The 16,749-nt window shown below is 41.3% G+C and overlaps 1 protein-coding gene across 1 annotated transcript in view; it reads left to right on the top strand.

Moving 5' to 3' along the window:
• LOC132127320 (protein disulfide-isomerase TMX3-like) overlaps window positions 1-16,749 on the top strand; it is a 36,988-nt gene that overhangs the window by 6,231 nt on the left and 14,008 nt on the right. The window contains exons 4-7 of the mRNA XM_059539128.1: window positions 3,904-4,027; window positions 10,633-10,678; window positions 13,411-13,491; window positions 14,380-14,479. Coding sequence (XP_059395111.1) covers window positions 3,904-4,027; window positions 10,633-10,678; window positions 13,411-13,491; window positions 14,380-14,479 — 351 coding nt within the window. The remainder of the gene's footprint in view (window positions 1-3,903; window positions 4,028-10,632; window positions 10,679-13,410; window positions 13,492-14,379; window positions 14,480-16,749) is intronic.

Genomic DNA, 16,749 nt, shown 5'->3' with positions numbered 1-16,749 from the left:
TTGGTGTGTTTCACCGGGCTGCGAAGAAATATAGAGCTGAGTATCATCAGCATAACAGTGAAAGCTAACACCATGTTTCCTGATGATATCTCCCAAGGGTAACATATAAAGCGTGAAGAGTAGCGGCCCTAGTACTGAGCCTTGAGGTACTCCATACTGCACTTGTGATCGATATGATACATCTTCATTCACTGCTACGAACTGATGGCGGTTATATAAGTACGATTTAAACCATGCTAATGCACTTCCACTGATGCCAACAAAGTATTCAAGTCTATGCAAAAGAATGTTGTGGTCAATTGTGTCAAACGCAGCACTAAGATCCAATAAAACTAATAGAGAGATACACCCACGATCAGATGATAAGGGCAGATCATTTGTAACTCTAAGAAGAGCAGTCTCAGTACTATGATACGGTCTAAATCCTGACTGGAAATCCTCACATATACCATTTTTCTCTAAGAAGGAATATAATTGTGTGGATACCACATTTTCTAGTATCTTGGACAGAAAAGGGAGATTCGAGATTGGTCTATAATTAACTAGTTCTTTGGGGTCAAGTTGTGGTTTTTTGATGAGAGGCTTAATAACAGCCAGTTTGAAGGTTTTGGGGACATGTCCTAATGACAATGAGGAATTAATAATAGTCAGAAGAGGATCTATGACTTCTGGAAGCACCTCTTTCAGGAGCTTAGATGGTATAGGGTCTAACATACATGTTGTTGGTTTAGATGATTTAACAAGTTTATACAATTCTTCCTCTCCTATGGTAGAGAATGAGTGGAACTGTTCCTCAGGGGGTCTATAGTGCACTGTCTGATGTGATACTGTAGCTGACGGCTGAATGGTTGCAATTTTATCTCTAATAGTATCGATTTTAGAAGTAAAGTAGTTCATAAACTCATTACTGCTGTGGTGTTGGGAAATGTCAACACTTGTTGAGGCTTTATTTTTCGTTAATTTAGCCACTGTATTGAATAAATACCTGGGGTTATGTTTGTTTTCTTCTAAAAGAGAAGAAAAGTAATCGGATCTAGCAGTTTTTAATGCTTTTCTGTAGGATATGTTACTTTCCCGCCAAGCAATACGAAATACCTCTAGTTTTGTTTTCCTCCAGCTGCGCTCCATTTTTCGGGCTGCTCTCTTTAGGGTGCGAGTATGCTCATTATACCATGGTGTCAAACTGTTTTCCTTAACCTTCCTTAAGCGTAAAGGAGCAACTTTATTTAAAGTGCTAGAAAAGAGAGAGTCCATAGTTTCTGTTACATCATCAAGTTGTTCTGAGGTTTTGGATATGCTAAGGAATTTGGATACATCAGGAAGATAACTTAAAAAGCAGTCTTTTGTGTTAGAAGTGATGGTTCTTCCATACTTGTAACAAGAAGTAGAATTTACAATTTTGGCTATATGAATTTGGCAAAGAACTAAATAATGATCTGAGATATCATCACTTGGCTGAATAATTTCAACACCATCAACATCAATTCCATGTGACAGTATTAAATCTAGAGTATGATTTCGACAATGAGTAGGTCCTGAAACGTGTTGTCTAACACCAATAGAGTTCAGAATGTCTATAAATGCTGATCCCAATGCATCGTTTTCACTATCAACATGGATATTAAAATCACCAACTATTAAAACTTTATCTGCAGCCAGAACTAACTCAGATGTAAAATCACCAAACTCTTTAATAAAGTCTGTATGGTGCCCTGGTGGCCTGTATACAGTAGCCAGTACAAACATAACAGGGGATTTATCATTAACATTTGTTTCTCTAGATAATGTTATATGAAGCACCATTACTTCAAACGAGTTATACTTGTAGCCTGCCCTCTGAGAAATCCTGAAAACATTGTTATAAATTGAAGCAACACCTCCACCTTTGCCTTTTAGACGTGGCTCATGTTTATAACAGTAATCTTGGGGGGTGGACTCATTTAAAATAATGTAATCATCAGGTTTTAGCCAGGTTTCTGTCAAACAGAGTACATCTATATTATGATCAGTGATCATATTATTTACAAAAAGTGTTTTCGTAGAAAGGGATCTGATATTCAATAAGCCAAGCTTTATCATTTGTTTATCCATATTGCTTCTGTTTTTTATTTGTTGAACCTCAATTAAATTGTTAATCTTAACCTGGTTTGGACGTTTTTTGTTTTTTCTAGTTCGGGGAACAGACACAGTCTCTATAGTGTGATATCTAGGTGAAAGAGTCTCTATGTGCTGAGAATTAACTGACCTCTGTGACATGAGGCAGCTAGCAGACGATCGGTTTAGCCAGTCTGTCTGCTTCCTGACCTGGGCCCCAGTTACTCAAGTATAAACACTAAGACTATTTGCCATATTTCTAGAGAGAAGAGTGGCGCCACCCCAGGAGGGATGAAGACCATCTCTTTTAAACAGGTCAGGTCTGCCCCAAAAGCTCGTCCAATTGTCTATGAAACCTATGTTATTCTGTGGGCACCACTTAGACATCCAGCCATTGAGTGATGACAATCTGCTATGCATCTCATCACCACGGTAAGCAGGGAGGGGACCAGAGCATATTAGTGTCTGACATCGTGCTTGCAAGTTCACACACCTCTTTAATGTTATTTTTAGTGATCTCCGACTGGCGAAGTCGAACATCATTAGCGCCGGCATGAATAACAATCTTACTGTATTTACGTTTAGCATTAGCCAGCACTTTTAAATTTGCCAAGATGTCAGGCGCTCTGGCTCCCGGTAAACATTTGACTATGGTGGCTGGTGTCTCTATATTCACGTTCCGTACAATAGAATCACCAATAACTAGAGCACTTTCATCAGGTCTCTCAGTGGGTGCATCACTGAGTGGGGAGAACCTGTTTAATGTTTTGATCGGAACAGAAGAGCGGTGTTTTGACCCACGACTACGCTGCCTCACCGTCACCCAGTTGCCCTGCTGCTGGGGCTCTGTTTCCGGAACCGAACAATGTACAGGAATCCCTGAGCTAGACGCATCCAAAGCCGTATCTAGAGCCCTAACATTTTTACTATCCTCAATTAAAGTTTGGATGCGTGTCTCTAATTCTGAAATCTTCTCTGTCAGCCTAACTATTTCCCTGCATTTATCACATGTGAATCCCTCATCAGCGACAGAGATAGATAAACTGTACATGTGGCAAGAGGTGCAAGAAACAATGATAGGAGAAGCCATTACTCACCGTGCTTGATGAAAATTCTTACTGCGGTTGTTTGATGAACTTGTGAAAAACTGGAGCGAGGGAGAAGAGAAAAGAAAACAGCAATAGGTTCGAATGAAGACGCTAATGACAAGCTAACGAGTGCTAACGCTTTGCAGGTGTACTGCACTCACGGAAATAAAATAAAAGTCAACGATCAAAGTTAATCTGATAAGATTGATCGATAATATCAGAAATATGGTGTGAAGTAAGTTATATTTTACCACTTTAAAAAACAGAGAGTGATAGTAAGATAAAGATTCTAGAGAAAAAAATAAAATGAAAACAGCTACACGGAGCTACAATTTGCTACAGAAGGCCAACAGGAAGTAGAGAAAACACTGTCCAACAGCGACCTGTGTGTGTGTGTGTGAGAGTGAGTGAGTGAGTGATGGGTCTCTCTCTCTGTGTGTGTGTGTGTGTGTGTGAGTGATGGGTCTCTCTCTGTGTGTGTGTGTGAGTGATGGGTCTCTCTCCTGTGTGTGTGTGTGTGTGTGAGAGTGAGTGAGTGATGGGTCTCTCTCTCTGTGTGTGTGTGTGTGTGTGTGAGAGAGTGAGTGAGTGAGTGAGTGATGGGTCTCTCTCTGTTTGTGTGTGTGTGTGTGTGTGTGTGAGAGTGATGGGTCTCTCTGTGTGAGTGTGTGTGTGTGAGAGTGAGAGTGAGTGTGAGTGATGGGTCTCTGCTGTGTTGTAGTTCTACGCTCCGTGGTGTGGATACTGTAAGAAGCTGGAGCCGGTCTGGCAGGAGGTGGGAGCGGAGCTGAGCCGCTCGGGGTCACCGGTCCGAGTCGGAAAGATGGACGCCACGGCATACTCGGGTCTCTGTGCAGTCACACTTGTGTCTTTATGAAGCAATCAAACATACTCTTCTTGAAATAATAAATATATTAAAGCTTAAATAGTTATTGTAATTAATCACTGAAGTCAGTTGTAATGTTTTCTCTATATAATTTACTCACTCTTTGAATAACTATGGAAAGGAAGTGTTTTAATTAGTAACTTTAAATGTGTGATCACATTCTATTCTGTCCTAGATGCGTGTTCCATCTACGCAACATTGACAGATAGCTAACAGGAGTCAGAAAAGGGCAGACGCAGTAGTAAAGTGGAAAGTTTTACTGTTTTGTTCTTTCCTCTTCTTTCTCCTTTTTGTAAAACTGAAATATACAAAAATGACAAATGTCTTGTTACAAAATATTCTCAAAATAAACACAAATGAATTTCCGCTGTTTACAAATATTCTCTGAGCACATATTAAAAGGCTACAATCAGTTCTTCTTAGTGTAATTATAAACAAATTTCCATCACTGTTATATAGTTCGTTTTAAACTCAAACTAATGAATTACAAATATTTATATACACGTTCATGCAAACATTGAAAAAAGATAACAAACTTACAGGCAAAGCCTTTCCGAGGCACAAAAACATAAAGAAAACAGAGAGATGACTTGTTGGCCCACCGCATGGAAAGAAAACTGGAACACAGCGGCTATTTCCTGGTTAACCTCTAACCCAAGAGTCACATGACCTAAACCAACCACTAAGAAAATGGTTTACAATAATCATTTTCTTTGTTATAACACCAAACTGCCACAAGATGGTGCTAGCAAATAAAAAACAAATGTGTGTCATGACACTCCCCGCCTGGTATTGTTTAGATACCACCATATAACCTGAGAATGTTCACATAAGACCTCACAAATATCAGTCCTCCGTTGGCATGAGCAGAACTGTTTCCGATATAGGTCTGAGGAATGTCTTGATTGTCCCATTCCTTGCAACTCTTAGTTCAACCGTTCTGACTCTTGTCACTGCTAGGAATAATCTTGGTCACAAGAGCCATAGGCCATTCATTGTGCTTACTTTGAGCATCCTTAAGAAGGACAACATCGCCCTCTCTTAGATTTCGTCGTTCCTCTTGCCATTTGCTTCGGCTTTGAAGCGTTGAGAGGTATTCACGCCTCCATCTGTTCCAGAAAGTATTAGCAAGATGTTGCACCCTTCTCCATTGCTGTCTATGGAGATTGGTTTCCTTGAAGTCACCTGGAGGTGGGAGGAGTGTATGACCCTTTTGAGTTAGGAGCATGGCTGGCGTTAACAAGAAAGGTGAATCTTGGTCTGTTGAAATAGGAACAAGGGGTCTTGAATTGACAATTCCTGTAACCTCTGCCATCAAGGTAGACAACACTTCATGTGTCAAGCGGGAAGGATCTGTTGGAGCATGGAATCTAGTATGCGCCTGGAGACTCCTATCATCCGCTCCCAGGCTCCTCCCATGTGGGATGCGTGAGGTGGATTGAAGACCCATGAACAACCCTCTCCACCCAAGTACTTCCTCACACTAGGCTCTTGAGGATCATTTACCACAATTTCCAGCTCTTTACAGGCTCCTACAAAATTGGTCCCGCAATCAGACCTGATTTGTTTGGCAGGACCTCGTAGAGCAAAAAACCTTCTCAAGGCGTTTATAAAGGTGGATGAATCCATACTGTCAATCAGCTCAATATTTATGGCACGAATACTCATACAAGTGAAAAGAACAGCCCATCTTTTGCTCTGAGCTTGTCCTCCTCGCGTGCGCCTTGCGACAACTCTCCAAGGTCCAAAAACATCCAGACCGACGTGCGTGAAGGGAGGTTCAGTGCTCAAGCGATCGATGGGCAAGTCCGCCATCTTCTGCTCGGTTACCTTCCCACGAAGCTTGTTGCATACGATGCACTTGTGTACAATGCTGTTGATAAGCTTCCTAACGCCAACAATCCAATACCCTGCATTGCGGATAGCTGATTCAGTAAACACACGACCCTGATGCTTGACTCGATCATGGTAATACTCCACAAGTAGCTTCGCAGCATGACTGCGTCCTGCAACAATCAAAGGAAACTTCTCTTGGAGATCCAAAGTTGCATTTTTAAGCCGACCTCCTATCCTGAGAAGACCTCTACTATCTACGTAAGGGTTCAGTTTTTTCAGAGCGCTGTGCCTCGGGATGTCATCTCCTTTCAGAGAAGTCTCACCTGAGAGTTCTCGTAGCAGGAATTTCCCTTCAATGATGACTGGGGCAACGAACCCAAGTGGGTCGAAGAGACTGTTGACAGTAGCCAGTATCCCTCTGCGAGTAAAGGGCTTCTTAATGTCGGTTACATGAAAGGTGAATATGTCCCCCTTCACATCCCAGCTAAGTCCGAGTCTACGTTAGATGGGAGTAGGGTCAACTTCCAAGTTGAGATCTTTGAGTCCCTTCACATGATATTCGGTCGGAAATGCATTCATTACTTCCTTGCTATTAGAAGCAAACTTGTGCAGTTTTAAATTTGAAGTGGCCAGCATTTTCTTTGTTCGTGTCAACAGATCGATTGTTCCAGCAGCTGTGGGTGTTGACAAAAGTCCATCATCGACGTAGAATTCTCTCTACAAAGTGTCTGGCGTCTGAACCATATTCCTCCTCACCATAAGCCACTGCTCGTCGAAGACCATAAATGTCTACAGCAGGAGATGGACTATTACTGAACACGTGCACCCTCATGCGGTATTCAATAATCCCTTTGCTGGTGTCATTATCTTTGAACCAGAGAAAACAAAGAAAGTCTCTATCTTCCTCTTTCACAATGAAGCTGTGAAACATCTGTTCGATGTCTGCAGTTACAGCTACCAGCTCCCTTCTAAAACGTAGTAAGACTCCCAAGAGGCTATTATTTAAGTCAGGACCAGAGAGAAGAACATCGTTCAAGGAGATGCCCTGTTTTTGCGCGCTGGAAGACAACTCTGATCTGACTGGGCTCCTGTGGGTGGTACACCCCAAAGGTAGGTAAATACCAACATTCCTGGCCTTCTCGAAGAGGAGGGGCTACTTCGGCATGGTCACGATCAAAGATTTTCTGCATGAAGGTAACAAAATGAGACTTCATCTCAGGCTTCTTTTCCAATGTGCGCAAAAGGGAGGTTAGGCGTGTAAATACCTGCTCTCTATTATTAGGGAGTCATTGGCGAGGTGTTCTGAATGGGAGTGGTGCGACCCAACTATTGCTCTCGTCCATGAACATCTCTTTATCAATGATGTCCAAAAAACGCCTGTCTTCAATAGACAATCCAACTTTATTATCCTCCTTTGTCCTCTCAAAGATGGTATCTCCTATGGCATAGTCATCAAAGATGAAGGGGCCCTGCGCCAGAGATATCTCAGGCGGAGGCTTGATGTCAAATTTCTCCCTAATGCTGAGTTTGTTGGGACATGGAGGAAGTAGAGAAGGACGTCCATTATCAAGTACATGTGTACGGTAAGCACTAAGTGCTGCAGGCCTGTGGACAGATCCTAAGCAGACATCTCCGACTATGACCCATCCTAGGTCTAGTCTTTGCGCGTAGGGTGCGTTATTAGGACCATTACGTTACTCCCGTACTTTATGTACCTGAAGGATGTCACGACCCAAAAGGAGAAGAATTTGGGCTTCTGGATCCAAAGGAGGAATGCAATGAGCGATGGGCTTTAGGTGAGTGTGCCAACGTGCTGCATCAGGTGTTGGTATCTCGGCCCTGTCGTCTGGCATATTGTTGCATTCGATCAACGTTAGCAATTTCACCTTCATTACTCCATCTAAAGACTCTATAATGAAACCAGTAGCTCTTCTTCCCACAGCCTCTGTCACACCTGCACAGGTACGTAGAGTATATGTTGACTTCTCTCCTTTGACATGCAGCAAGTCGAAGAACTTGGTTCTAGCGAGCGATCTATTGCTCTGGTCATCCAGGATCACATAAAGCTTGATTGCTCCTTCTGGGTGGCCTTCTGGGTAAACCTTAGCCAGGCAAATCTTAGAGCATGACCGTGAACATTCACCGTAACCACAGACTTCTGTACACTTGGAAGTTATAGCAGGTTGAGGTGTGTCTATCTCTCCCTCCCCGCCATGATCAAATAAGTTTGAAGGCGGTGGTCCTGGATGAAGCGCTGCGATATGAGCATCACTGCCACATTCCTTACATTTAATAGCTGCCTTACAGTCCCTGGCCAGATGTGTGGTTGTTGCACAGCACCTGTAACAAACACCTTTCTCCTTTAGAAAAGTCTTGCGCTCATCCAGAGGTTTGATCCTAAAACCTCTGCAACGATTGAGAGGGTGGGGCTTCTTATGAATCGGGCAGATCTTATCCACGTCATCCAACTCGTAGTTTGAGCTGCGTGTCTGACTCACAGTCGCTGCTGACACTTCCGTCTTGTGAGTATAGACTGAGCTTTTCATTTGTCGCTTGAATTGCTGCTCTGGTTTCAACACACTATGGATTCCTGAAGACAGAGCAAAACTTGGATCGTTGCGTGTGCGAGCCTCTCTGCAGATGAAATCACAGAAGAATGAGAACGGAGGAAAGGCGACTTGATGTGCTGATTTGTACTGAGAACCTTGAGCCATCCACCTCTCCTGAAGACTGTAAGGTAACTTATCTACGATGGGAGCAACACCACGTGCGGTGTCAAGATAAGTAAGTCCGGGTAGGTAGCCTTCATGTTTCGCAGACTCCACTTCCTGTAGAAGATCTCCAAGTTCTCTAAGCTTTTTCACATCTTTGTTGCTGATTTTTGGAAAGCTATCAATCCTGTCAAAGAGGGATTTCTCAATAATCTCTGGAGAGCCATAGCAATCTTCCAAGCGCTCCCATGCTTTTCCCAAGCCTGTGTTTGGATTACCTGTGTGCACAGCTCTGATCCTTCGCACATGTTGTGAAGACTGTTCTCCCAACCATTTAGACAGAAGGTCTAACTGCTCAGCAGCTGACAGGTGCAAACCTTCAGTTGATGAAAGAGGACTTCCACGCCCAATAATTTTCCGGACAATCGTCAAACTTGAAGAGACCTGAATTAACAAGCTCTCGGCGTGCTAAGTACCTGGCGACCTCACTCACATTAGTGTCGTTGTTGAACGATGGTTGTGGTGTTGTCTTATATGGAGAAGAAGTGAACGGTGGAATTTGGTATTTTTGACTAGTTGTTTGCACTGACTTCTGAGGATGCTGCGTTATACTCTCAGTATCAGGTTTATTGTTGGAATCTCTGACATCCCAAGATGCTAAGTGATGATGCCTTGGAGGTGTCTCAGGCCTCAACACATGGACAATGGGCTTTAGAGGTAGTTGACATGGCTCATCTCCAGCTGGAGACAATAACCTCAGTTGAGACTGATTCATGACGTAATCACGAGTGCGATCAGAAACTTCTCTCACATCAGAAATCCTTTCTCCAAGTTCACTATCTGCTGCTGCCTCCAAAGCCTTTGTCTCAGCAATGGCTGCTGCCACCTCACTTTCATGCTTTATAGCTGCCAGAGACGCTTCCATGCATGCCTCTGTAACTTTCAGTTGAGCTTTCTCAATCAAGATTTCGGATTCTTTTTTAAGGTATTCAGTCCTGGCCCGTGCAGCTTCCAGTTTAGCGCGAGCCTTGGCAGCAGCTGCGCTAGCCGATGAGCTTCTAGATCTATTAGTCGAAGCAGAAGCTATAGATCTTGTTTCAAATGCTTGACTTCGCTCTGTAGCTTCCCCAGCCTCCATAGCTTTCTCAGCTTCCGTAGATTTCTCAGCCTCCGTAGATTTCTCCGCCATCATGAATTGCTAATACGGTCTAGGAGTACAGGGCGTGATGATGAACGAGGAATGATGGAGTTGAAGCTTGCTTTCCTTGAACTTCAGTACCTACTGAGCGGTTGCCTTTTTACTATTCTGTCCTAGATGCGTGTTCCATCTACGCAACATTGACAGATAGCTAACAGGAGTCAGAAAAGGGCAGACGCAGTAGTTGAAAGTTTTACTGTTTTGTTCTTTCCTCTTCTTTCTCTTTTTTGTAAAACTGAAATATACAAAAATGACAAATGTCTTGTTACAAAATATTCTCAAAATAAACAAATGAATTTCCGCTGTTTACAAATATTCTCTGAGCACATATTAAAAGGCTACAATCAGTTCTTCTTAGTGTAATTATAAACAAATTGCCATCACTGTTATATAGTTCGTTTTAAACTCAAACTAATGAATTACAAATATTTATATACACGTTCATGCAAACATTGAAAAAAGATAACAAACTTACAGGCAAAGCCTTTCCGAGGCACAAAAACATAAAGAAAACAGAGAGATGACTTGTTGGCCCACTGCATAGAAAGAAAACTGGAACACAGCGGCTATTTCCTGGTTAACCTCTAACCCAAGAGTCACATGACCTAAACCAACCACTAAGAAAATGGTTTACAATAATCAGTTTCTTTGTTATAACACCAAACTGCCACAAGATGGTGCTAGCAAATAAAAAACAAATGTGTGTCATGACACATTCAATACATGATGATATTGTGTATGGTCGATCTGATACAACACTAGACTGGGCTTCTCTCTGCTGCTGATGGTGATGTGTGTGTGTTCATGTGTGTGATGCAGGAGTGGCGTCGGACTTCGGCGTGCGAGGATATCCCACCATTAAACTGTGAGTCTCTCTCCAGCGCTCCTATAATACACGTGTGTGCAGATGAAATCAGCTAGTTGAGGGCTGACCACACACTCTGGTGACTTACTGACCTTAAGAAAGTGTGTAGAATAATGGTTAGACATGTTTCTACACCAGATGACAAGTCCCTGACAGGGAACTGATGTTATATTTCTGACACGAAGCACAAATGGATTTGCGTCTATTTTAAACCTTTACTGTAGATTTCTTTTCACTGATAGAGATCTTTTTTTTTTTTCAAAAATCATTAACCAAATGATCATAGATAACTTTTAACCAGTTAAGTATTCATTACTATGGCCAGCTTTGTTTTTAAACAAATGTCACCTCACCAAAAAGTAAACTAGAACGCAATCCAGTCATTAGACATCACTATTTACATAAAGAATCAAGAAGCGTGTGAAATTAATAAATGGGAGTGTTTGGGATCTCGTGGCCGTTCGTTCAGGAAACATGATGAAGAAGGATTGAGTGGCGCTGACTCCGTCTGCTGACTGACTGTGGTTTGTTTCTCAACAAACGTTTTCCTTCAGAACTGTTGTGAAATGTGGGATCATTCTGGGATTCACTGTCATTGTATAGACGAGTGTGAGCAGGAGTTTCTCCTTCTGTGGTCTCAAAACGAAAGAGGCTCATAAGAAGGTAGAAAATGATAGCCTATAAAAGGCTGTTGTCCGGTATGACAACTGATAATTTGTGTACTATGAGTGAGTATAATCTGCAGTGGTCTCTTCCCGAGTGTGTGTGTGTGTGTGTGTTTCTCTGTGAATCCCGTCAGATGCAGGCGTGGAGTCTGGGGACTGAGGTGTTGATGAAATTCCTCATGAGACTAACAATTCTCTTAATGAAGGACAGAGTCCCTCACAAGAAAATGTGAAAAGTGCATTTATATAATTGTATATATTTATTTGATTAGCTCTATGACTGCTTTGGTGGGCATGCTGGGGTTCATAACCTGAGGTCTGTGGATGTGTTGCTGGATCGATCCTTGTCTCCTCACTCTCTGGAGGACTCTGGAAGAGTCTTGTGTGCTGCTGTTACTGTAGTAAATGCTCCTGTTGGCTGTTTCACAACACCAGTCGCTGGGCAATAACTTATTGCATCATTTACATGACAATAGAGGGTTTTTCAATGGCTTGCCAGATATCAGTCAAAACCCAGCATGCCATTTAAAGCAATCAGGGGCGTAGATTACGTGGGGGACGTGCCCCCTCCCTTACTTTTAATATTATGGAAATTCGTCCCATGCACTTTTTCAGTAAAATGTGTTCGTACAGAGGTTTTCAGGAGCTGGTGTGAATAAATATAGATTTAAACTCAAAGAGACAGGATAGTCTGCGCATTACCTGATATTTTATTCAGACCCAGAATAAGGCGAGATGAACATCACTGAGAGCTAAACACTTCTGCAGTGTGTGTTTCATTCATACTTGACGCCAGAGGGTATGGCTTCTAAGCCAATTAAAAGCTAGATATTAGAGGAAAATTAAAGTTCCCTAGAGCATCCACTACCAGTCAAGTCTCTTCTGTTCACCAAGCCTGCATTTATTTGATCCAAAGTACAGCAAAACAGTGAAATTGTGAAATATGTTTACTAGACTATTTAAAGTAACTGTTTTCTATTTGAATATATTTCAAAATGTAATTTATTGAGATTTTAAAGCTTGCTAAATAAAAGTATTCATTTATATAATTTATTTTCCAAAAAAATAAACATTATACTGACTCTCAGCTTTTGAGTGACATACTGTATAATGTTGCAAAGGCTTTTTATTTCACATAAATGCTGATCTTTGGATCCTTCTATTCTATTCATTCAAGTATGCTGAAAAAAATGTACTCATCTGTTTTAAATATTGATAATCAGCATATTAGAATGATTTGATTTCTGAAGGATGTGACACTGAAGACTGGAGTAATAATGCTGAAAATACACCTTTGATAAAAATATTCAAATAGAAAACAGTTATTTTAAACAGTAAAAATATTTCACAATATTACTGCTTTTGCTGTACTTTGGATCAAATGAATGCAGGCTTGGTGAGCAGAAGAGACTTCTCTAAAAATATAAAAAATCTTACTGTTCGAAAACTGTTGACTGGTAGTGTATATAGATTACAGAAATGTTATATTCTAATGTCTTATATTATATTGTAATGTGTATATATATACTTTCTGTCCCCTTTACTTCTGAAATAAGAGGGCTACGCCCCTGAAAGCAATAATATAACAAATTAAATAAATAAAAAGTGTATGCAAATGCACTTTCACTACTTTTAAATAGACTCTCAGTTGAAGGTTGTCTATCAAAACATCTGCCGATTATTAAACTGTATCACTGATTAATATAAGTAGGGTTAATAAATAGTTAAACGATGACTGGTAAGGGTTTGAATGTGATTGGTTAAGTCTTACTGTAAAACATGTTCACATTCTGGATTAGGGTTCGGTGTTTCTGTTTTTTTGTTTTCTAAGGTTCAGTGTTACGTTACCGGTGTAAAAGCATCTGACATGATTTTGCATTCAGTTGTGCATCTGAAAAAGCTGCAGTTTCAGTGGGTTTGTAGACTGTTATACTCACTGTAGGTGTGAATGACATGTTTTAGATGCATGTCGTGGCATCACGTGTTCATTTGGTGTACGATGAGTCAGAGATTCAAGGATTTGTTCTGTATTGTTGTTGATTAAATAAAAGTGCTTCTCTCTCTCAGGCTGAAGGGGGAGCTGGCGTATAATTACAAGGGACCAAGAACCAAAGATGACATTATTGAGTTTGCCAACAGAGTGGCTGGGTGAGAATTTAATTCAGATACTGTCAAAACTATAGCTTTATTTGTCAATTTTCAACATTCTCCAAACCTTGTTAAGACTTTAAAACTATTGGAAGTAATTTTATCTAGGGTTATAAACCAGCTGTGCATTGTTTTCTACGTTATGTTTTTGCAGCAGAGTCTCACCTCTATAGTTGGTCTTGAGCTAACATTAAACTAAATGATTGTATTAAATACTACTACCTTTTTAAAGTTAACATCTTATTATGTGTGTGTGTGTGTCCCTGTGTGTGTGTGTGTCTGTGTGTGTCCCTGTGTGTGTGTGTGTGTGTCCCTGTGTGTGTGTCCCTGTGTGTGTGTGTGTGTGTGCGCGTGTGTGTGTGTGTGTGTGTGTGTGTGTGTGCGCGTGTGTGTGTGTGTGTGTCCCTGTGTGTGTGCGTGTGTGTGTCCCTGTGTGTGTGTCCCTGTGTGTGTGCGTGTGCGTGTGTGTGTGTCCCTGTGTGTGTGTGTGTGTGTGTGTGTGTGTGTGTGTGCGCGTGTGTGTGTGTGTGTGTCCCTGTGTGTGTGTGTGTGTCCCTGTGTGTGTGTCCCTGTGTGTGTGTGTGTGCGTGTGTGTGTGTCCCTGTGTGTGTGTGTGTGTGTGCGCGTGTGTGTGTGTGTGTGTCCCTGTGTGTGTGCGTGTGCGTGTGTGTGTGTCCCTGTGTGTGTGTGTGTGTGTGTGTGTGTGTGTCCCTGTGTGCGCGTGTGTGTCCCTGTGTGTGCGTGTGTCCCTGTGTGTGTGTCCCTGTGTGTGTGTGTGTGTGTGTGTGTGCGCGTGTGTGTCCCTGTGTGTGCGTGTGTCCCTGTGTGTTTGTCCCTGTGTGTGTGTGTGTGTGTGTGTCCCTGTGTGTGTTTGTGTGTGTGTTTCAGGCCAGCCGTGCGGTCGCTGCCCAGCAGACAGATGTTCGAGCACGTCTTGAAGAGGCACAGTGTGTTGTTTCTTTATGTCGGAGACGAGTCTCCTCTGAAAGTGAGCAGCTCAATCCGTCTTCATATCTACACTTAACTAAAGTTAGCATGTGAATGTGTGTGTGCTGAGACCAAGTCTTCAAACTAACCGATTTCATATGTTTATTAAATAAGCATTTTTTCCCCTAACTTTATTAAAGGGTTAGTTCCCCCAAAAATCTAAATTATGTAATTAATAACTCACCCTCATGTCGTTCCAAACCCGTAAGACCTCCGTTCATCTTCAGAACACAGTTTAAGATATTTTAGATTTAGTCTGAGAGCTCTCAGTCCCTCCATTGAAGCTGTGTGTACGGTCTACTGTCCATGTCCAGAAAGGTAAGAAAAACATCATCAAAGTAGTCCATGTGACATCAGAGGGTCAGTTAGAATATTTTGAAGCATCGGAAATACATTTTGGTCCAAAAATAGCAAAAACGACGACTTTATTCAGCATTGTCTTCTCATCCGTGTCTGTTGTGAGAGACAGTTCAAAACAAAGCAGTCTAGATATCCGGTTCACGAACGAATCATTCATTTACATTTATTCACTTAGCTGACGCTTTTATCCAAAGCGACTTACAATTGCCACATATGTCAGAGGTCGCACACCTCTGGAGCAACTATGGGTTAAGTGTCTTGCTCAGGGACACATTGGTGTCTCACAGTGGATTCAAACCCGGGTCTCTCACACCAAAGACATGTGTCTTATCCACTGCGCTAGCACCACCCCTACGATTCGACCCATTCGATGTAACCGGATCTTTTTGAACCAGTTCACCAAATCGAACTGAATCGTTTTAAACGGTTCGCATCTCTAATACGCATTAATCCACAAATGACTTAAGCTGTTAACTTTTTAATGTGGCTGACACTCCCTCTGAGTTCAAACAAACCAATATCCCGGAGTAATTCATTTACTCAAACAGTACACTGACTGAACTGCTGTGAAGAGAGAACTGAAGATGAACGCCGAGCCGAGCCAGATAACAAACAAAAGACTGACTCGTTCACGAGTCAAGAACCAGTTGCATCGGTTTTCGTGATTAATATCAGAAAAATATCTACGTAGTATTAGTGTTTTTTTTTTCTTTTTCAGAAAATTGATTCTTTCATTGACGACCCTTATACAGTTAATTCAGTGTCCAGAGCTCTTCATTTCTCACATTTTATCTTGCTGTCTTTCATCTTGTTTAATTTTCTACCCCATTATGGCAAAGCAGATGTGATTTGTGCTAGCTTCACAGATTTATTAACACAAGTACACTCAGTGTTGGGACTCTGGGACTGAATGGCTGTTGTGAGCGGCTCAAGCTCTTGTTGATGCTGAAGTGGAGACGCATGTAAATGAACACCGTGACACGCTCAGACACACAGCTCATCAGACTCCTGACTAGTGTTGTCAAAAGACCCGGTACTGCGGTACCAAGTCGGTACTAAAAAAATTAAAATGTTACAGTAGCAGGTTTCTTTAAGTACCGGTGGTACCGAGTACCGTTCAACCCGTTCTCGACGCATACAGCGCTATGATTTCTGCGAAACAGAAAACGCGGACGGAATCTCTAAATCCAGTCATGAAAATGAAACTTGGTTAATATGGACAGTCACTGAATTTGTCAAAGTTAGCATAAATGAATCAAATCAAATCTCCGTATGGACCAGTATCTGTAAATGTTGGTTGAATCCTGCATGTTCTGTGTGAATGAATGAATGGTTTGTTTACTACAGAGACTGAAGCGAGTCTCGATGAGCACATAAATACATCAACAACATCACCAGAACAGTTCTGAGTCCCTTCACAAGCATTTTACCCTTTCACTTGAGTAAAACCAGTGTCAAAATAAAAGTAGTCCGTCAAAATAAGGGTTAATTTTTATATAAAGGCATTGTGCTAGAAATATTACTATTATTTAGTAAAATGTATGTGATACTGCTACTACTGTTGAAAAAATTTATAAAACTAAATTTTTCAAAGAAATAAATCACACAATATTTCTTCCATGTTTTAATTTTAATAGCAAATCCCCTTTATTTACCAAAAAATAATGTTTAAATTTTATTAATTAAATTAAATTTGGGGGAAACTTGTTTACTGGTTTTGATAATTATATTACTTGTAGAAAAACTTGAAACACAATTGTAAATAAGTATAAAGAATGGCATTGGTTTTATTTTTAGTGATAATTTTTTTTCAAATAGCATACTTTTGTGTTTTGCTTTGGTACCGAGAACCGTGGATTTTCACTGGTATCGTACCGAATACTGAAATTTTGGTACCGTGACAACACTACT

This window comes from Carassius carassius, chromosome 45 (genome assembly GCF_963082965.1).
Source record: "Carassius carassius chromosome 45, fCarCar2.1, whole genome shotgun sequence".
In the NCBI taxonomy this organism is placed as follows: domain Eukaryota; kingdom Metazoa; phylum Chordata; class Actinopteri; order Cypriniformes; family Cyprinidae; genus Carassius; species Carassius carassius.
This window is presented reverse-complemented; position numbering and strand designations above follow the sequence as displayed.